Source organism: Crocodylus porosus, unplaced genomic scaffold (assembly GCF_001723895.1).
Source record: "Crocodylus porosus isolate Cpor-Errol unplaced genomic scaffold, CroPor_comp1, whole genome shotgun sequence".
Classification (NCBI taxonomy): domain Eukaryota; kingdom Metazoa; phylum Chordata; order Crocodylia; family Crocodylidae; genus Crocodylus; species Crocodylus porosus.
This window is the reverse complement of record NW_017728905.1, coordinates 383,826-401,343: the sequence shown is the minus strand read 5'-3', so window position 1 is coordinate 401,343 and position 17,518 is coordinate 383,826. Positions and strand designations below refer to the sequence as shown.

Below are 17,518 nucleotides of genomic sequence, written 5' to 3'. Positions count from 1 at the left end.
GCTCCAGCCTCTCCCCACCACTCACCAACCAACTCCTGCTCCGGCTTCAGCTCCACCGCTGGTGTCAGCTTTGACTCCGGCTCCAGCTCTGGTTTCAGCTCCGGTTTTGGCTCCTGCTCCTGGTCTGGCTCTGGTTTCGGCTCCGGCTCCGGCTCCGGTTTCAGCTCCAGCTTCACCTCCAGCTCTGGCTCCGGCTCTGAGGCGGTGGGCTGGGCATGGCCGGTGTCCCCCTGGGTGCTGGGCTCAGGGCTCTCGGCTGCCAGCTCGTACTCAGACTTGGCGCTGAAGGCGCTGTCCCAGGCAGGCGGAGCAGCGTCCTGGTTGTAGGGGGCAGCGACCCTGCCACGGCTGAACACCCTGTTCACTGCAAACTGAGCGAGGGAGTCAGCCGGGGGGGGGAAGGGGCTCGGGGGGTCATGGGGCAGGTAGCAGGTGTCCCTCTGTGCCCTGTGGGCAGGCCTCCAAGCAGCTGGGGGCCCCCGGGCATGTCTCCCACCCAAGCCAGGCAGCAGGGAGCAGCCCCGAAGCCAAGCCCTGGAGCAGTGGGGCCCAGGGCACCCCCAGCCCCAGCCCCATGCCAGGGCGGCACTGCCCCACCTGCTCCTCCTGGTCGAACACGAGTGTCGGGTCCATGTCGGTGGCATCTGCCATCAGGCTGTCGTCGCTGGGCAGCAGGGGGGCATCGAGGGCTGCTGGGGGGACAGGGCAGGAAGAGCTGGCGACCTGGCTAGGTGAGAAGGCCTACATACATGGAGAGAGCCAGGCCTGGCGGTGGGGGAGGCACAGATGCATGAAACATTTACCCCAGTGCACCAAGGGGAGTGGACAGATGCCCTGAGCCAGGATCCCAGCCGCCCAGGTGAGGACGCAATGGTGGCGCAGGGGCCGTGACTCCCAGACACCCGCACTGGCCTCGCGCTGCTGGGACACGGCCCCAGCACTGGCACCAGGAGGCAGGTGGGGCACAGGGGAGGCAGCACAAAGCCCCTGGCCGGCCCCATCACGCTTGCGCTGCCCGTTCGTCCCCGCACCACTCAGACCCCCGCTGAGCCGGGGAGGAGGCTGCGCTCCCCTGCCCAGGGCTGACAGGCCACGCCAGCCCCCCACGGGGCATCCTCCCAGCACGTCTTGGGGCCACGCCACCCACCTGCCAAGCAGCCTGGGGCTCAGCCGGGAATCAAGCAGCCCCTGAGCGCCGCCATCCCCAGCCTCGTCGCACCAGCTCAAGGACGCTGGTGCCTGGCCAGTGCCCTCCGCTCCACAGAGCATGGGGCTGGGGGCCGGCAGGGTGGTCCCGGAGGGCAGGCTGCTGCAGAGGGGACAGGACTACTCACGCTCTGCCATGGTCTCTGTGCACGGGGCGGGCGGTGGCAGTGCCCGCGGAGGAGGCGGTGTCCCCGGCGGGGCTGGCGGCGTCTCCAGCCCTCCCCAGGCTGCGCCCAGCCCGCGGGCAGATGCTGGCACTATTCTGTGACGCCTTTGTGACCTCAGCGCCGTGACCTCGCCCCGGCTGGGGCAGCGCCACCTGCACCCCGGGCCTGGGCAGCACCCGAGCTGCCCCTTCCCGCAGGGACCGGCCACAGCCCTGCAGGGCAGAGCCCCGTCCTGCCCCTGCTCTGCTGGGCACGTCCATCATCTGGCGCTAGCTGCACCATGGAGGGCACTGCGCGTCCTCCTCCAGCTCAGGGGTGCCCCAAGCACGTGGGCTGCAGGCACCCGGGGGGGCTTTGGAAGTTGCCCTCTGGGCACGCTGGATTAGGGCAGCGCAGCCAGCCCGGGAGGGTGATACAGTGGGGAGGGGCATCGATGGAGCCGTGGTGGATGAGGAAGGGAGACCCGGCTTGGGCCGTGCCTCCCCAGGGGCCAGGCTGTGGGGGGCATCACGGGCTCGGTTCTACAGCAAGGAGCTGGAGGGGCAGGAGCGCGCAGCACTGCCAGCCTGGGAAGGGCTTGCCTTGACACCAGCAAGGGGTGCTCCAGCCCCTGGTCTCCTCGGGGACCAGCGCTAGAGCCAAGGAGACCTCAGCCCTGCCGGAGCCGCAGGAGAAGGGCTGGGTGCTGGAGGGAAACCCACCCCCGTAAGCCTTGGCTTGCAGACCAAGGGCCTCTGAGCAATGGGGTGACCAGGCAGGTCTGCCCCAGGAGAGGGGAAGCCGTTACCGGAGCCCGACACACCACACCAGAGGCTGCAGCTCCAATGCAAACCAAGGCTTTATTTGGAGAGGTTAAATGCTGCAGCGTGCAAGGTAGAGCTGTGGCGCGTGGGATCACACCGGCTGCCTGCCCCCTGGCTTCCTTCAGCCCCACTGCCCCGAGCCCGCTCTGCGGGATGTGCTCGTCCCCGGCAGGGGGCACAGGTCTGGCAGGCGAGTGCTGGGGGCGCCAGGGCATTGCACAGCGTTGGAGCCCAACATCAGTTTCAGGAGCATCTTTGTGGCCTAAGGGCACCGCTGCAGGGCCGTGGCTGGGAAAGCTTCCCGTGAAACACCCCCTTGGGTCAAACATCCCTTGGCCAGGGCCCTGCTGTCCTACCTCACCCTACAGAGCCCCGGTGCTTATCTGATGGGCCTAGCCCCCCCAGGCTCAAATGCTCGAGCCTGGAGCCCGGCAGTAGCTCGAGGGAGCCCAGGCCTGTTCAGACATCGCTGGTGGGAAGAGGGTCACAGGTGCTCAGAGCCTCAGAAGAGCCTGGCTGTCCCACCCCCAACCTGCACCTCGGGGACGTAGGCAGTGGGGGGACAGGCTGGTCTGGTGCCGGGTCTGAGCAGGCTATAGAAGAGCAGGCTGAATTTGGGCTGCAAGCAGTGATATGCCCCCCCCATACAAAGACCCCCATGAGCAAGGCAAGAAACGCCAGGAACGCAGAGCTAGGGACGCAGAGCCGGGTGAGAGACAGGGGCCTGGCACTCGGGGCAAGTGGCCTGGGGGCTGGCGGGACGCTACTCCGTTTCCATGTCCTCTGGCTGTCTGCCGCCCGGGGCGAAGGGACCCACGAGCCAGGAGAGCGGCATGCTCTGCCCCACGTGCTCCACCAGCTCGTCCAGCAGCTCGCGGGCTCGGGCCACGCGCTCCCGGCTCCGGCTCAGGACGCTGCCCGGCAGGTCCTGGAAGGAGCCGGCGGCCGAGAAGGCCGCGCGGAGCTCCTCGGCCTGCTGCCGCACCTGCACCACCTTGTCCTGGATGCTGGCGGGGAGGCCTTGGAGGCTGGATGCCAGCGTCTGGCTGGCGGCTTGGAGCTGCTGGGTGAGGCCGCGGGACATGGCCAGGGCCAGAGACTCCACCTGCTAGGAGGAGACAGGGCCGGGTCAGGCGGCCGGCTCCCCCAGGCCAAGGGCCAGGCTGGTAGAGCAGAGCCCATGTCACCACCTACCTCCAGCTGCTCAGGCATCACGCCCTTGCTGTCGGCCTCCCTGCCCTGGCCCGCACCGGACTGCGTCTGCCTCCACTCCAGCCACATCTGCTGCAGCTTCTCCCGTCCGCCCTGGACCTTCTGATCGACCCCCTGCTTGACGTGCTCCATCTGGAAGGGGAAGGGACCGGCTGGGTCAGACGCCTGGGCGGGCGCCGGCAGGATTGCTTCCCGGTGCCCGGCATGCCCAGGCAGCATGGCATCCCTACCAGCTCGATGGCGTGGTGGAGCTGGGCCAGCCCCTCCTGGGTGCTCTGCCGGACGCGCCGCAGCTTGCCCAGGGAGTGCTGGTAGGCCCGGTGCCGCAGCTTGCTGGACAGGGAGCCCAGGCGCACGAAGTAGCTCTGCTGCTGCTTCTGCTGCTCCACTGAGGCCACGTCAAAGCCCTCCACTGCTGTGGCCAGCTTGGCTGGAAGCAAAGAGCAGAAGGCGCAAATAGGGGGAGGTTCGTGGTGGCAGCGGTGACAGTGTCCCCCTCCCTGGAGCACAGCGCTACAGGCAGAAAAGCTGGTCCCCAGATCATGATGCCTCTGTCTGTGTCCTCCTCGTCCTCCTGCTGCACCCCATGGTCAGGGCATGGGCTGCTCGAGCCCCCAACTACCACATGGGGAGGGTGGGCTGCACCTCCGGGCATCAGGAGCATCTCAGCTTGCAGACTGCACCCCCCACCATGTCCAGGAAACAGGGCCCCCCCACCGCTGCTCACCCAGCTCCTCGTTGGTCATGGGCAGGTAGTGATCCACCAGCTCCTCCGACTTGCCCAGCACAGCGCCCACGCCACTTGCCACCATCTGCCCCATGGCCGAGCCCATGACCGTGCTCACGCCGCTGGCCACAGCCGCCCGGGTCAGCTCCACCCCGCCCTGCACGGCACCCTTGCTGAAGTCCACCGCGCCGGTCACGCGGCTGCTCACGGCGCTGACGCTGCTGGAGAGGGCATCCTTGGCGCCCGTCACTGTGGATGTCACCAGGTCCTTGGTGTCGGAGAGGATCTAGAGGGGTAGAGGCAGGCATGAGGGGCGAGATGGAGGGTGGAGACAGGCATCACGGGAGAGGGAAGGGGCACTGCAGAGCCCCGTCTCAAGGGCAGGGAGGGCGCAGGGCCGGGTGCTCAGCAGTGCAGCCCTGCCCTGGGTCCCGCTCACGCCTTACCTCGTAGGCACAAACCAGGGCATCTTCTCCTGCCCTGTGGTCCCAGGCTGCCCATGCCCCCACAGCCAGATGCTGGGCACCGGAGCACCTATAAGCCTTCTCCGGTCACCCAGCCCTACGGGCATCCCACCCACCTCCCGTGTGGCAGGAGCAGGGACATCACCTTGTCTGTGGGCTGCTGGAGGATGGGCAGTGTCTCCTCCAGCTTGTCCAGCCCCTTGCAGGCATAGTCATTTGCCGTCGAGACTGCAGGAGGGAGAGAAGGGGTTTAGCTGCCCCAAGGAGCTGAGAGGAGCCCCAGCCCTGCTGCCCCGGCACCCGGGACCCCAGGAGCCTCCAAGCAGGGCTCGAGGGCAAGAGAAGCCGAAGCTGGAAAGGGAATGGGGAGCAGGGCTGGAAGGCGGCAGAGAGCAGGGGATGCTCATGCCTAGCGCTGAGCACAGAGGAGCCATCGCAGGCTGCCCCAGAGCTTAAGCCACCGGTGGACGCAGCCGCCTGGGCAGACGCATCGAGGAGCCTGCAGCCGGCTGCAGCAGCAGGGAGCTCAGCCCCCGGCAAGCTGCACAAGCGCAGCCGCCAGGACGCCCCGCCTGCCCCCCCACAACTCACTCTGTGGCTCCAGCTTGGCAAGGAGGGGCTGGGCCCCACTGGCGGCCACGGCGCCAAGGGTCTTCACGCCCTTCTCGGCCACGTCGCACACGGACCGCACGTAGGGGTGGGTGTCCTTGGTGGAGGCGTAGGCTGCCGAGACCATGTCGTAGGCCGAGCTCACCAGGGGCAGGCTGGCCACGCGACTGGCCAGGTTCTGCTGGGGAGAAGCCAGGGGTCAGCGGGGCCCTGCACGGGCCATGAGCCGCCACGCCTGGACCCGACGCCTGGCGGGCAGGGGATGCCCCGCCAGTCTAATCAGCTCCCAGGGAGCACGGACTCCCTGCCCCAGCATGGGGTGCAGGTAAATCGGGGGCCTGTAAGTCTGGGCATGTAGCAGAGCACCTTACTAGCCATGGGAGGCTTTCCTCGAGGTGTAGGGGGTGCGGGCTGCCCCGATGCCCCTTAGTGGTGAGATACTATAATAGTTGCCCCCCATGTGCAACTGCTTCTGCATAAGGGCCCGTCCGTCTGCTCCTAAACTGGGGGGAAGGTACACCAATGTACAGCATCACCCGGGGCAAGCTGGTCAAACCAATGCTGCTGTGCCGGGTCTGCCGACCAGGAGGACTCATGCCAGTCCAGCTCCAGCTTGCACCGACAAGTGCCCTCCCACGGGCATCAGTGCAGCTGCGGCCAGGTTGGCTACGAGCGGACGTCTCGGGTCACCGCACCGTTTCTCCCAGCTTGGGCTGCTGGGGTATTCAGGTGAAGGGTTGAGACCCCGGAGCTCCCTAGTCGAGAAGGGAGAGCGCGCGGGGGTGCAGGGAGGGGCAGAGGCTGCTCAAGGGTCTGGCCTGTACCCACCTGCTGCTCCAGCTCCAGCTCCACGCCCGGCTCCTTCGGGGAAGCCTTGCTGGGCTCGGGAGACGTCATGGTGGAATCTGGGGCTACGGCAAGGAGAAGATTAGCTGGTGCAGGCGGGCGCCTGCCTCCCCAGATAAGCCCAGAGTAAACTCCAGGGCTATAAAGCCTGGGCAGAGGTCAGAGCAGTGTGGAAACAGCAGCCTCCGAGGGCTGGGTGCAAGGAAAGAGGTTGAGTAACACCCCTGCCGGTCCCGAGGGACAGGGGCCACCCAGCGCTGACGACACCCCGTGGCAGATACGCTCTCCAATCCAGGGTGCAGCAGGCGTGCGGCTACAGCCCCAGCGGTTGTGCAACAGCGGGAGTGAGGCCTTCCTCCGCAGCCTTTGCAACACCCCCCCGCCACTCGCTGCCTTTGGGCTGCGGCCGAGGCTGCCTCCTGCCGCTGGCTGGCGCGGGGGGGCCATCCCATACCGAGCTGGGGCAGGGGAAGCCGGGGGGGCGAATGCAAAGCCCGGGCACTGTTTTGCGCAAGCTGCCTGTGTGGGCTATTGTGCGCTGCACTGAGGGCCTTTGTGGGGCTGGGCCGGCTCCAGCGTCGGGCAGGACGGAGCGCAGCATGCGGCGCCGAGCGGGGCCCGCGGCACCGCAGGAAGCCACAGCTGAGCACACTGGGGTCCGGTCCCCGGGGTGGAGCAGGCACGCTCAGCCCCAGAGCCCGGGGCTGCGGGAGCGAGAACCTGGTTGCAAGGACTAGATGCCTTCTTGGCTCCTGGCTCTGCCACCATGAAGCCGGCTAGGGCAGAGCTGGCAGCCTTTCGGGCTGGGAGAGCGCGGAGGGAAGGGCCCCGCGTTCGCTTGGCTGGGAGCGGCCCGGTGAGCACAAGGCAGGAGTGGGTGCCGGTTTAGAAAGAGCGGCACGGCCCGGCTCGGCGCTCCCCCACCACAGCCTAGAGCACAGACACATCTTGTTTCACCCCGGGTGCAACCGGGGGCTGCATACTGAGAAGCTGCCGGATGCCCAGGAGGGACCAGCACGTCCTCGCCATGCTGGAGCAACGGCTCCAGCTCTGGAGGTGGCATGGCTTGGAGCCTGCAGCCCAGGGTACCGGAGCTCCCCAGCCTGCCAGGGGTGCGTCTACACACATGATGGAGGCCGACTACCATCTCCCAGACAAGCCGAGCTACTGCAGGTTTGCTTCCCCAAGCCTGGCTTGATAGGGGCAGGAGTCATGTAGACTGGCCTGCTGCCGCCGGCGGAGGGGAGCACTGAAGCCCTCCAGTGCTGGTTTGCAAAGCCCTGCTGAGGCACAGGCAAACTTGGTTACACCCAGAAACCCCCCCACAAAAAATGCACACACACATGCACGCCCACTGCCAGTGAAGTAACCAACGCAGCCGAAAATCTCTCACCTCCCTTCCCTAGGACTGCCCGCTGCTCCAGCTGCTCCAGCAGCCGAGCTGGCCCCTGCTCAGCCTTTATAGGCCAGCGGGGAGCCCTCCCCTGGCAGGACAGCTCCAGGAGGCAGGGGAAAGGGGTCTGGCTAGTCACACGCGACTCCTTTCACCCCCTGGGCTGGAGTCCTGGGTCCCGCCCTGGTGAGCCGTCATTGTCTGGGAGCTCAGGCCTCGGGCTGCGATGTGGAGGGCAGGGCGGGCTGGGGGTAATTCCTATCTGGGTTTCGTGCTGGCTGCGCTGGGGTGGAGGGTGCCCAGCCACACCAGGGCCTACATCCTGCTTCCAGGGAGCTGCTTAGCACAGCCCAGGGGCTGGGTCAGGCTGTGAGGAGGCATCTCTTGCTGGGGGCTGGTGGAGGTTAGAGGTCCATCTTCTGCACCAGGAAGCAAACTGATCCCACCTACTGCCCTGAGCTCTGTGCCGGGGGCACCGGACCCCCCTGGCTGCTGCTGGGGTGGGAGGTACCAGACTTGGGCACCGAAGGGCAGACCCCAGCCAAAGCCACTCTCCCCCCTCCCTGCCTCCCCTGCATTTACCTGCTGCTCTTGGGGACAGCACGGAGACCCTGGGCTCCCACCCGTGGTACAAGCTGTCACGAACCAGAGCGTTAAATGAGATGACCTGTGATACCATACCAACCCGAAGGTGCAGACATGGTGCTGGGTAAAGTCCAGCACCACGCAGATTGGGCACAGTGCAGCCAGGTCCGCTCCCCGCCCCCTACATCCACTGGGAAAGCAAAAGTAAAGTTGGCGTCACTGCCACACCGGCCACCCAAGGCCACGGGGGATTCCTGCAACGCAGCCACCTCCGAGGAGGAACACCGCTGCCGCCCCTGCTGTGGAAAGGGGAGATGTGGGATCTGTCTTGGGGGCCCACTGCAGGCCACTCCCCCAGCCTGGTGGCAGCAGCATGTCCAGGGCTGCATCTCAGTGGGGCTGGAGATAGCAGGATGCCTTGGGTGAAGGGTCACACAGTGGCTGTTGCAGCCTGGCAGGTGCTTGAAGCAGGGAGTGTGGGGCAAGCTAAGCAACAGAGCCCACGTGAAGCAGGAGGAGGATGCAGGACCTCGCCCTGTACACTGAGGTGGCTGCATACCGAGCCCCTGCCCAGCTGTGCCTTTGCAGGCCAACAAGACGAAGCCCCTTGCTGTCAAACCTGGCTCCAAAGAGAGCTCATTGCTCCTGGAGCCGTCCCCCAGCTTCCACTGCTCGCAGCCCCGTTTCAAGGGCAAGGCCCTGGCAGCCAGAATGGGAGAGAAAGGGCAAGGCTGTTTCCTGGGAGGGAAGTCTCCCATGAACGGAGGCCAGGGCCAGTTGCAGGCCCCACAGTTTCAGACAGGGGCAAAGCAGGGAAGAGATGGAGCATCCAGTGCTGAGGAGCAGGCAGGGGGGGAGGAGAAGGAGGAGGGCTACCAGTCAGGCATGGAATTGCCCTGGGGGAGCTTGGATGGTGCTGATCATGCCAGTGACTCTATACTGTGCGGGGTGGGGGGGGCTTGTGTCCCACAGACTCATGGAGGCTGAGCCCCATTCCCAGGTCTCCAGGGCAGCAGGCTAGTGCCAGGCTGTGCCCAGGTCTGAGGCTGGGAGCCCAGGGGATAGCTTGAGGAAGGAGATGGAGCATCTTGGTGCACCCAGCCCCTCTGTATGGTTTCCCCTTCCCCTGTTGCTAGAAGGGGCTGTGCCCCCACCAGTACAAAGGTGACAAATCTGAAAGGATGCCACCCTTCTGAGCACCTTGCACAGGAGCTGGGAGAAGCCGCCTGCCTTTGAAGTGCCAGCAGGAGACAAGGGGCCAAGGATCAGAGCCCAAGGTCACATTCACACCGTGAGCAGGAACAGGGCTGGGACTCAGACCCCCACGCGGTAGGGTCCTGCTCTTGGGAGGGATAGAGCCAGGATGCAAGGAGCTGCAGGGCTGAGCTGAGCGGTGCAGGGAGGATGGCACCAGGCACTCCCAGTTTCGTGGCAATCAGTACCCGACTGAGCAAGGGCCAAGCCTGTGCAGCACTGCCCAGCGGTCTGAGGATTGCACCTTCCCCTTGCTGGGGCCACAAGAGCAGCACCCCAAAGATGGCACAAAGAGGCTTAGTGATTTCCTTCCTTCCAAGCCCCCTCTGGGCTTTCCTCCAGGTCCCGGGGGGGGGCAATGCCCAAGTGCCTAAGAGAGACCTTCAGAGCCTGCACGGCTTAGCCCCAGCTCTGGCAGCTGTAGATGGGAGGAGGGCAGGATCCCTCTACTGATTTCCTACCTGGAGAAATTAAAGGCACAGTAAAAAGAGGACACAGCCAGGTGCTCTCAGCAGGTCCCTAGAGCCTTGGCTCAGTCCAGCACCCATATATTGCACACTGAGCAGACTGGGATCCACAGCCAAGGACCTCCTATGGCCCAGGTGGGTTGGTTTTACCAGCAGCCAGCCCTGGAGCACAGGTCAAGCAGCACAGAGAGGGGACAGCATGTCAGAGGGACTAGTGCCTGCTGCTCAACTGCCTCATTTTCTTGTACCCAACTGGGGAGAAGCCTTGGCACCTCGCTGGCCCCAGCTTCCCCGCACCCTGCCCCACCCCCGAGCAGCCTGGGGCACCACGCCGCTCAGGCTGCAGGTGATGGTTGCACTGGGGGTGGCTAGGGTACAGCTTCCCTGCTACAGGCTCTGAGGAAGACATTGGGCTTGGAGGAAAAGGAGTGCAGCCCAGTGATCAGCGAGGAAGGCTGCAAGCAAAGGGAGAGCAGCTGAACACATCTCCCTTGCATGTTAGCAGAGGTGCGAGCAAGGCCTCTGCCAGCCCTGATTCTGGGTCTCTAGACCTAACCCTGGCTTGGGAGAGAGCAGTATGGGAAGGCTTGCTTGCAGCCGCTGGCTCGGTGCCCTGGGCTCAGCCAGGAAGAGCTCCCAGGGCTCTGCACCACCGGTGCTCTTGGGCTGACCAGCCAAGTGCCATCAAGTACATTGTGCCCCGAGCACCGCTCTGTAGCAGGACCTTGGTGATGTGAAAGCTGAGGCACTTACCAGGCTCCTGAAACATGCAGCAGGCAGATTCAACTATGGCCCAGGTCCAAGGAGCCAGCACTGGAGTGCGATGGAGACAGGGACTGGTCCTGCTGCTTGACAGAGAAAGCCCCAAGGCAGGTTATGGGCCAGGGGCAGGAGACCAGGCTTGTTTTCAGGGGAGAAGGAGCTGCTGCTTCTTTCACAAACACACAGAACAGAAACACCTTCTTTCTTCCCATCTGCCCCAGTAAGAGAAGAAGGGCAGGTTTGGCACCAGCAAGCAGCTGCTTGTCTGGACAGGGAGGCCAAGGAGGACACCTGCAATGGGAGCATGGAGCAGGGTCTCAGAGGCACAAACCTTTTCACTTGCAGTCCCTCCAGGGCAGGGGGGTGGATGCTTTGTGCTTCATCCCACACCGAGTCAGGTCCCAGACCCTGCACTGACAGGTGCCATTTCCCCAGGGAGCTCCCCAAACCATCATCCACTTCAAGGACAAGGTACCACAGGGCTGGAGCACCATTACACTTCGCTGGAGCTGGCTCTGCTGTAACTAGAGCTGGGGACTCCACTGCAGGAGCCAACAGCTTTAAACATCCACCTGCCAGTGCTCCCAAATCCCCTGCTCTTTGCAGGGTGAGTGCATTGCAAAAATCCAGTAGTTCACCTCTCCCATGAAGAGCATGATAAACCCTGGCCTAGCCACCTGGAGAATTCCAGGGTGGCATCAAATAGGGACTGTAGGACAACTCAGAAGATCCCAGGTGAGACACTGGCACCTCCAGTGAATGCAAAGAGATTTTATTCTGGAAGAGAAAGTCATGGTTCTACAAAAAAAGGTAGAAAGTGTTAATGGCACTTAGAGGAAGATCAGTTCAGAGGACTGCTCACTGCCCAAAAATCAAGCCCTTTGGGAAAGGAGAACTGGGCACCAGCTGTGCCCCTTTGGCAGCACTTGGAGTCATCACCGCCGTGTTGGAGACAGGCTGGTTTCACAGGCAGTTGGCTTTAATGGCTTCAAGATGGATCAGAGGAGCAGAAGGCTTCAGCAGCCATCTGAAGAGCTCATGGACTAGCTCAGTGGCCCTGAAGATGTTGAGGGGGGCAGGGAGATGATGTCCATCCTAGGGCAAGCTTTGCAGAGAGCAGGAGCAGCAGTGTGGATGAGACACCAGATGACTGAAGTCTCAGCCCTCCAGAAAGGCAAAGGCTGCCAGAGCTCACTGTAAATATGCCTGTTTCCTGGACCTCCCACCCCAACATGCCCTAGGCCCCGGCTAAGAGCAGGTCAGAGCCGCACCCCCAGTCCAGACACTGTGGTGCTGCACTGGGGCTCAGGCCCCCAGAGCTCAGACAAGATTGAGGCAGCAGCATCTGTGCCAAGCTGTTTGGTTGGAGCATCTCAGTGAGGCTACTCCAGCGACACTTAGCTCTGATGCACCAGTCCTGGCTAGTTTTGCTACTCAATTGAGGGACTATCAGGTTCCCTATTGTTCCTACCCACCTTTCCCAGCCAGTAAGAAGAAAAAAGAGACGACAAACCCCCTCCCCCAGACATGAGGTTAGACACATGAATGCCACACAGAAGCTCTGTCCTTTGCAAGAAGCCAACTCCGTCACTTCAAGGAGCCTGCTGGGCCTCAGAGGCTGGCTGGGATGGCTTCTCTTCCCCACTCTGGGCTGGGCCAGTAGCTTGCTCTTCCTTCTTCTCCATCTCAGTGGCCAGATTTTCTGGGTGCTCCACCAGCACAGGTGCAAAGGGTCCCACAAGCCACGGCAGGGGGGCATTCTGCGCCACGTAGTCCAGCAGCTCATCAAGGGACGCGCGGGCTTTGGCCACCCTCTCCCGGCTCTGGGTCAGGACGGTGCTGGACAGGTCTTGGAAGGAGCGGGCAGCTGAAAAAGACGTGTGGAGCTCTTCCATGTGGTGGCGCATCTGCCGCACCTTGTCCTGGATGCTCACAGGGAGGCCCTGGACATTGGCCATGAGGCCCAGACAGGAGGCCTGCAGCTGCTGGGTGATGCCACGGAACATGACCAGGGTGCGGGACTCCACCTGCGGAGGGACCGGGCGCCAGGTGAGGAGGGGCCACGTGCCAGGGAGGGGCGAGCAGGGGCCAGATGGGAAGGGAGTGGATACCTCAGGGTGGGCAGCGTCGTATTGCTCACTCCCACCCGGCTGCCTCCTACTCCACTCCAGCCACATCTGGTGCAGCTTCTCCTGGCCGTTGTGGAGCTTCTGGTCTACCCCTTGCTTGACGTGCTCGATCTGGCAAGGACAGAACACCTGCAATCAAACCACAGCAGGAGACAAGGCTCTAGTAGCCCCCTGTGCACAAGCTGTGGGACAAGCCAGGACAACAGAGAGGAGAAGGCACAGCCCCAGCCTGAGCAAGGACAAGTGAAAGACATCCCTTACCAGCTCGATGGTGTGGTGGAGCTGGGCCAGCCCCTCCTGGGTGCTCTGCCGGGCACAGCGCAGCTTGCCCAGGGAGTGCTGGTAGGCCCGGTGCCGCAGCTTGCTGGACAGGGAGCCCAGGCGCACGAAGTAGCTCTGCTGCCGCTTTTGCTGCTCCACTGAGGCCATTTCAAAGCCTTCCACTGATGTAGCTAGCTTAGCTAGGGGAAGAGCGCACGTTGGGGACCAAAACAAAAAAATCAGCCAGGCTGGGCAAGCGTTCAGCAGCAGCAACAGGGAATGTGGGATGAGAGCTTGGGCAGCTGGAGCTCACACCCAAGGGCAGTCCCTCCACATGTCCTGTGCTGCTGCCCAGGCCGGAGCCAAGCCCACGGCACAAACACTAAAAATATGCCTCTGAGCAGACCACTGCAGGTGCATCAGCAGGGCTGGGTTTGCTTTCCTCCCCACAGTCTCATCCTCACTCATGCATCAGTGCTGCTGTGTGCTAGGCACAAAGCCAGTGCTGCCAGGCACGAACCAGGTAACCCTGGGCAGTAAAGGGGCAAGAGTGTTTCCCTCATGAGCAATGAGCTCCGATCTGAGGTCAGACCTGCAGCCACTTCAAGCCAAACCCATGAGTCCAGGCAAGGTATGAGCAACTTTAGACCCAGCACCTCAACTCTGACCCTCCCATGCACCCCCCTTGGTGGGTTACCTGCTCTCCTGCACCTACAGCCCTCACCACTACTTAGGAGAGGACAGGGCCATGGGTGCTCTGGAAGAGCCTAGGGGATCCAGGCTTCCCAAGCCTGGGAACAACTGCACCCCAGGGAACACAGCACTGGGCATCCCATCATATCTGCAGGTCAAGACTGCCCCTGCCCCAAGGGAGATGCCAAGCTGCTGGGTGCTGGCTGAGGTTGGCCACCAGCCCCAATATGCCGAGCCGTGGCACATACTGACCCAGCTCCTGGTCTGTCATGGGCAGGTAGTGATCGACCAGCTCCTCCGACTTCCCCAGCACAGCACCCACGCCTGTGACCACCATCTGGGCCACTCGGGACCCCAGGACTGTGTTCACACTGCTGTTCACCACCGACTTGGTCATCTCCACACTGCCCTGCACAGCGCCCTTGGCCAGGTCCACCACGCCAGTCACACGGCTGCTCACCACATCCTTAGCCCCACTGACAGTGCTGGAGACAGTGTCTCTGGCCCCCGTGACTGTGGATGACACCAGCTCCCTGGTGTCTGCCACTACCTGGGATTCAGGGAGCAGGGGAAGAGGTTAGTTTTAAGCGACCCAGGATGGTACTGACTGGTCCCACCAGCTGTATGCAAGGAGAGATGGGTTCCTAGCCTGCAACCTCCACTTCATTCGTTCAGGGAGAAGTCTGCTTCCTACCCTCCCAGGACAGTCCTACGCCCAAAAGCAGAGCTACTGCCCTGCCACAGCCCCATCAAGAGTTACCCCCTCCACACCATCCCTTGGGGGCCCCAGAGCTCCCATTCCACTCCCCGCTCCCCAGAGATCCTTGCCTTTTCCGTGGGCTGCTGCAGAATTGGCAGCTTTTCCTCCAGCTTATCCAGCCCCTTGCAGGCATACTGGTTCGCTGTTGCAACTACACAGGAGGGGGAGAAGTTAGCCAGCAAGCTCCAGCAGGCAGGGAGCAGGTCAGATGCCAGAGCTGGCCTCTTTCACGGGCACCTGCCAGCAAGCGGCAGGGGCCAAGGGACAAGCTGGAAGACACTGCATATCCAGGGAAGCCGGGAACAGACCCCAGGGCCCATCCACACTTGGGCACCCTCCCACTGGGAAAGCAGAGACCCATTCTCCCCCCTACCCCCAGAGGGACTCCCATCAGGAAGACTCAACACCAGATCTCTCTACAGATCTGGGCTGAAGGTCACCTGGGCAGGTGCTGGGTGCCTGCCAGGCTCCTCAAGGGAATGCAGCTAGTTCCCAGCCCTGCTCCCAGCGTGGGGCAAGTAGGGCCCCATGCCCCAACTCCTAAGCTTTTGCAACTCTAGCTGGTGGCTCTGCACTGCCTGTCGCAGCTCATGACACCAGCAGGCTGGTTCTAGGTCACTTCCACCTTGCATCTCCAGAATTAGCAACAGGGGATAAAAACAGCCTTGCTCCACACCCAGGCCTGCTGCCGAATCAGATATCCTGGCATCCACCATGTGCCCTTTGTCAAGGGTAATCTGAGCCTGGCAGGCCACTCCAGTTGGCGATGGCTAGTGAGGCTGCGCTACTGTCAAGGCAGCGTGTGACATTGCTGCGAGATGGGCCTACTGGGGAAAGGGGCCCTTTGCTGTGGAGATCGAGGTCTGGGCTAGCTTCTGGCACCTGCCTCATGCCTGCTCCAAGAGTGCAAATATCACTGCCAGGGTGATCCCCAACATCCCTTCCTCAGCCCCCTAGAACTTAGCCAGCCTAAGCCTGCCCCTTGAGCACAAGCCACCAACCATGACCCCTGCCTGGGATGCCCACAGCCCAACTCCCCCGCCCGCACTACTCACTCTGGGGCTCCAGCTTGGTGAGGAGGGGCTGGGCCCCACTGACAGCCACAGAGGTGAGGGTCTTCACACCCCTCTCGGCCACGTCGCACACCGACTTGATGTAGGGGTGACTGTCCTTGGTGGAGGTGTAGGCAGTGGAGACCATGTCATAGGTGGAGCTGACCAGGGGCAGGTTGGCCACCCTGCTCACCACGTTCTAGGAGACACAAGAGCAGGCGATGAGCGACTACGAGATGCCCCCAGTGCCGCATCCGTGCGTCCATGCTGTGGTTGGGCACACCCTGCCACCCCCTCCCACTCACAGGGGCTGCTCCAGGGGCTTTCCTGTGCAGCTGCTCCCGCCAGCTGGAGGCAGAAGTCTCCGCAATGCCACAGGGTGGGACATCTCTAGAGCAGCTTCACAGCCATGTATCTGGGCCTGGAGCACATATGCAGCAACAGGCAAGAGTGCCACAGATGGGGCCCAAATACCTCAAGGCTTGTGTACACATAGCCCTAGCAGCTAGAGCTTCCCTGTGTGTACATCTATGCCAGGCCTGCGTAGATGCCAAGAGCAGAGCTCTTGTATAAGGGCCTGGTGCACAGCAGTCGCCAGCCAGCTTTGCCGGACACCAACAATAAGAGCTGGAGAGAGCCACATGGTCGGCTGATGAGATGAGCCAATTCACACACCACCCCAGCAAGCCTCACTCTGCGCGTTCGGGCTCTCTGCCCACTCATGGGCACAGGCAAAGCGGCCTCGCACCAGCTCTGGACTCGGTGCCTCTGGGATGAGCGTGGTCAGCCTAACGTCCTGGCCCGCAGAGCAAGACACTGCTGTGGGCAGGCTATTGCTGGCCAGAGTCGCGCTGGCGCGGCAGTCCCCTCCATCGCCCCTACCTGCGGGTGCTCCAGCTCCAGCTCCTCGCTCTGCGCGGGTACAAGGTCTGCAGTGCTCTCATCAGACATGGTGACACCGGAGTGGGGACCTGGAAGAGCAGGCATCAGTGGCATTTACAGACCCGAGAAGCACCCTCTGCTTCCCGCCGCACTGACCACAGGCCCAGCTGTATAACAGGCCTGTGGCCCCCATGGTCACAACGTCCACCGCAGCTTTCCCCGACCAGCTGGTTCAGGCCCACCCATCCTGACCGGCTGCACAGCTCGGAGTGCTTCTGCTCCCCCAGAACACCCTGCCCCACGGTACCGCCGCTCCCCCAGCTTGCCCCGGGACTACCGAGGCCTCATCCAGCTGCAGGCAGACCACTGCGGTCTGGTTTTCACTGCCCCCTTGCCCCACGCTCTTGGCATCAAGTCAGCCATGTGCGCAGGCAGGGCAGCGAGTGACCCCTGCTGCGAGCCTGGGAGGAACAAGGCAGGACTGGCCACTAGCACAGGAGCAAGCCGCAGACACCCTGCTTGCGAGGCAGATGTCACCAGGGTCCCGAGCCCCCAGCCTCGTCCCTAGGGCTCTGGAGGGGCCACCACTGCCTGGGAGGGGATTTTGCTTTGGACATGAAGAGGCTCCACGGACGTCCGTCAGATGCGTGCTCCCAGCGTGCCCACGCGGGTGCCAGGGGGATGGCAGCCGCGCAAGCCCAGCTCTGCACCCATTCGCAGCAGAGCCCAGCCCAGCTCCGGCCACCGGCTCCGGCTGAAGAGCGGTCTCTCCCGGGCCAGCCCCAGACCTCACCCCCACACCAAGCAAACCCCTTAGCCGGCCCAACACGCGTGGCAGCGCCCGAGCCTCTCTGGCTACGCGGCTCAGCTCTCCAGACGCCGGGATCCACGTCCCGAAACTGCAAGCTCCGCGCCCATTTGCGGAACTGCCTTCCCACCCCTTCCAAGCGCTTCCGATCCCCCTCGCCCACCCCGGGAGGGAAGGTCACGGCTCGCTCAGGCCTGCGCCGCCGAGAGCGGGGCTGGGTGCCAGCTCCAGCCCACGGGGCACGGTGCCCTCCGCACCCCCACTGCCCAGCTGCGCGTGCACGGCTCCCCCCCGGGCACGGGGGGGCGCTGCCAGGCCGGGCCGGGCATGCAAGGGGCAGGGGGCACGCTGGGCTCTGCAACCCGGGTGCTCCCCGGGGCACCGCCGGGGGTCCCCATCCCCCCACCGCGCGGGGTCGGCTCTTCCGCGGTCCGCGGG

General features: G+C 63.6%; 3 protein-coding genes across 5 annotated transcripts in view; all 3 read right to left on the bottom strand.

Moving 5' to 3' along the window:
- The window catches only part of LOC109324854 (perilipin-3-like), a 2,229-nt gene extending 2,024 nt beyond the window's left edge, over positions 1-205 (bottom strand). Inside the window, exon 1 of the mRNA XM_019556954.1 lies at positions 26-205. The gene's annotated coding sequence lies outside the window, so the exon portion shown is untranslated. The remainder of the gene's footprint in view (positions 1-25) is intronic.
- Positions 206-2,193: 1,988 nt separating this feature from the next.
- LOC109324884 (perilipin-3-like) lies at positions 2,194-8,121 on the bottom strand. 3 transcript variants are annotated; one of them, XM_019556988.1, is made up of 9 exons: positions 8,010-8,121; positions 6,017-6,099; positions 5,171-5,366; positions 4,725-4,807; positions 4,116-4,401; positions 3,619-3,818; positions 3,371-3,520; positions 3,162-3,284; positions 2,194-2,438 (listed from the first exon to the last, which is right to left on the bottom strand). In XM_019556988.1, exons 1-9 carry the CDS (start codon positions 8,104-8,106, stop codon positions 2,298-2,300), a joined length of 1,359 nt encoding a protein of 452 aa, XP_019412533.1. In that variant the 5' UTR covers positions 8,107-8,121; the 3' UTR covers positions 2,194-2,297. The 3 variants fall into 3 exon arrangements, with proteins under 3 accessions (XP_019412533.1, XP_019412535.1, XP_019412534.1); XM_019556990.1 differs by lacking the exon at positions 8,010-8,121 and adding an exon at positions 7,378-7,480 and having other exon boundaries at positions 5,171-5,369; XM_019556989.1 differs by lacking the exon at positions 8,010-8,121 and having other exon boundaries at positions 5,171-5,369; positions 6,017-6,397.
- Positions 8,122-11,250: 3,129 nt separating this feature from the next.
- Positions 11,251-16,592, bottom strand: PLIN5 (perilipin 5). Its single transcript, XM_019556987.1, has 7 exons — positions 16,273-16,592; positions 15,394-15,589; positions 14,407-14,489; positions 13,831-14,128; positions 12,886-13,085; positions 12,607-12,735; positions 11,251-12,522 (listed from the first exon to the last, which is right to left on the bottom strand). Exons 1-7 carry the CDS (start codon positions 16,384-16,386, stop codon positions 12,088-12,090), a joined length of 1,455 nt encoding a protein of 484 aa, XP_019412532.1. The 5' UTR covers positions 16,387-16,592; the 3' UTR covers positions 11,251-12,087.
- Between the last annotated feature and the right edge of the window lie 926 nt (positions 16,593-17,518).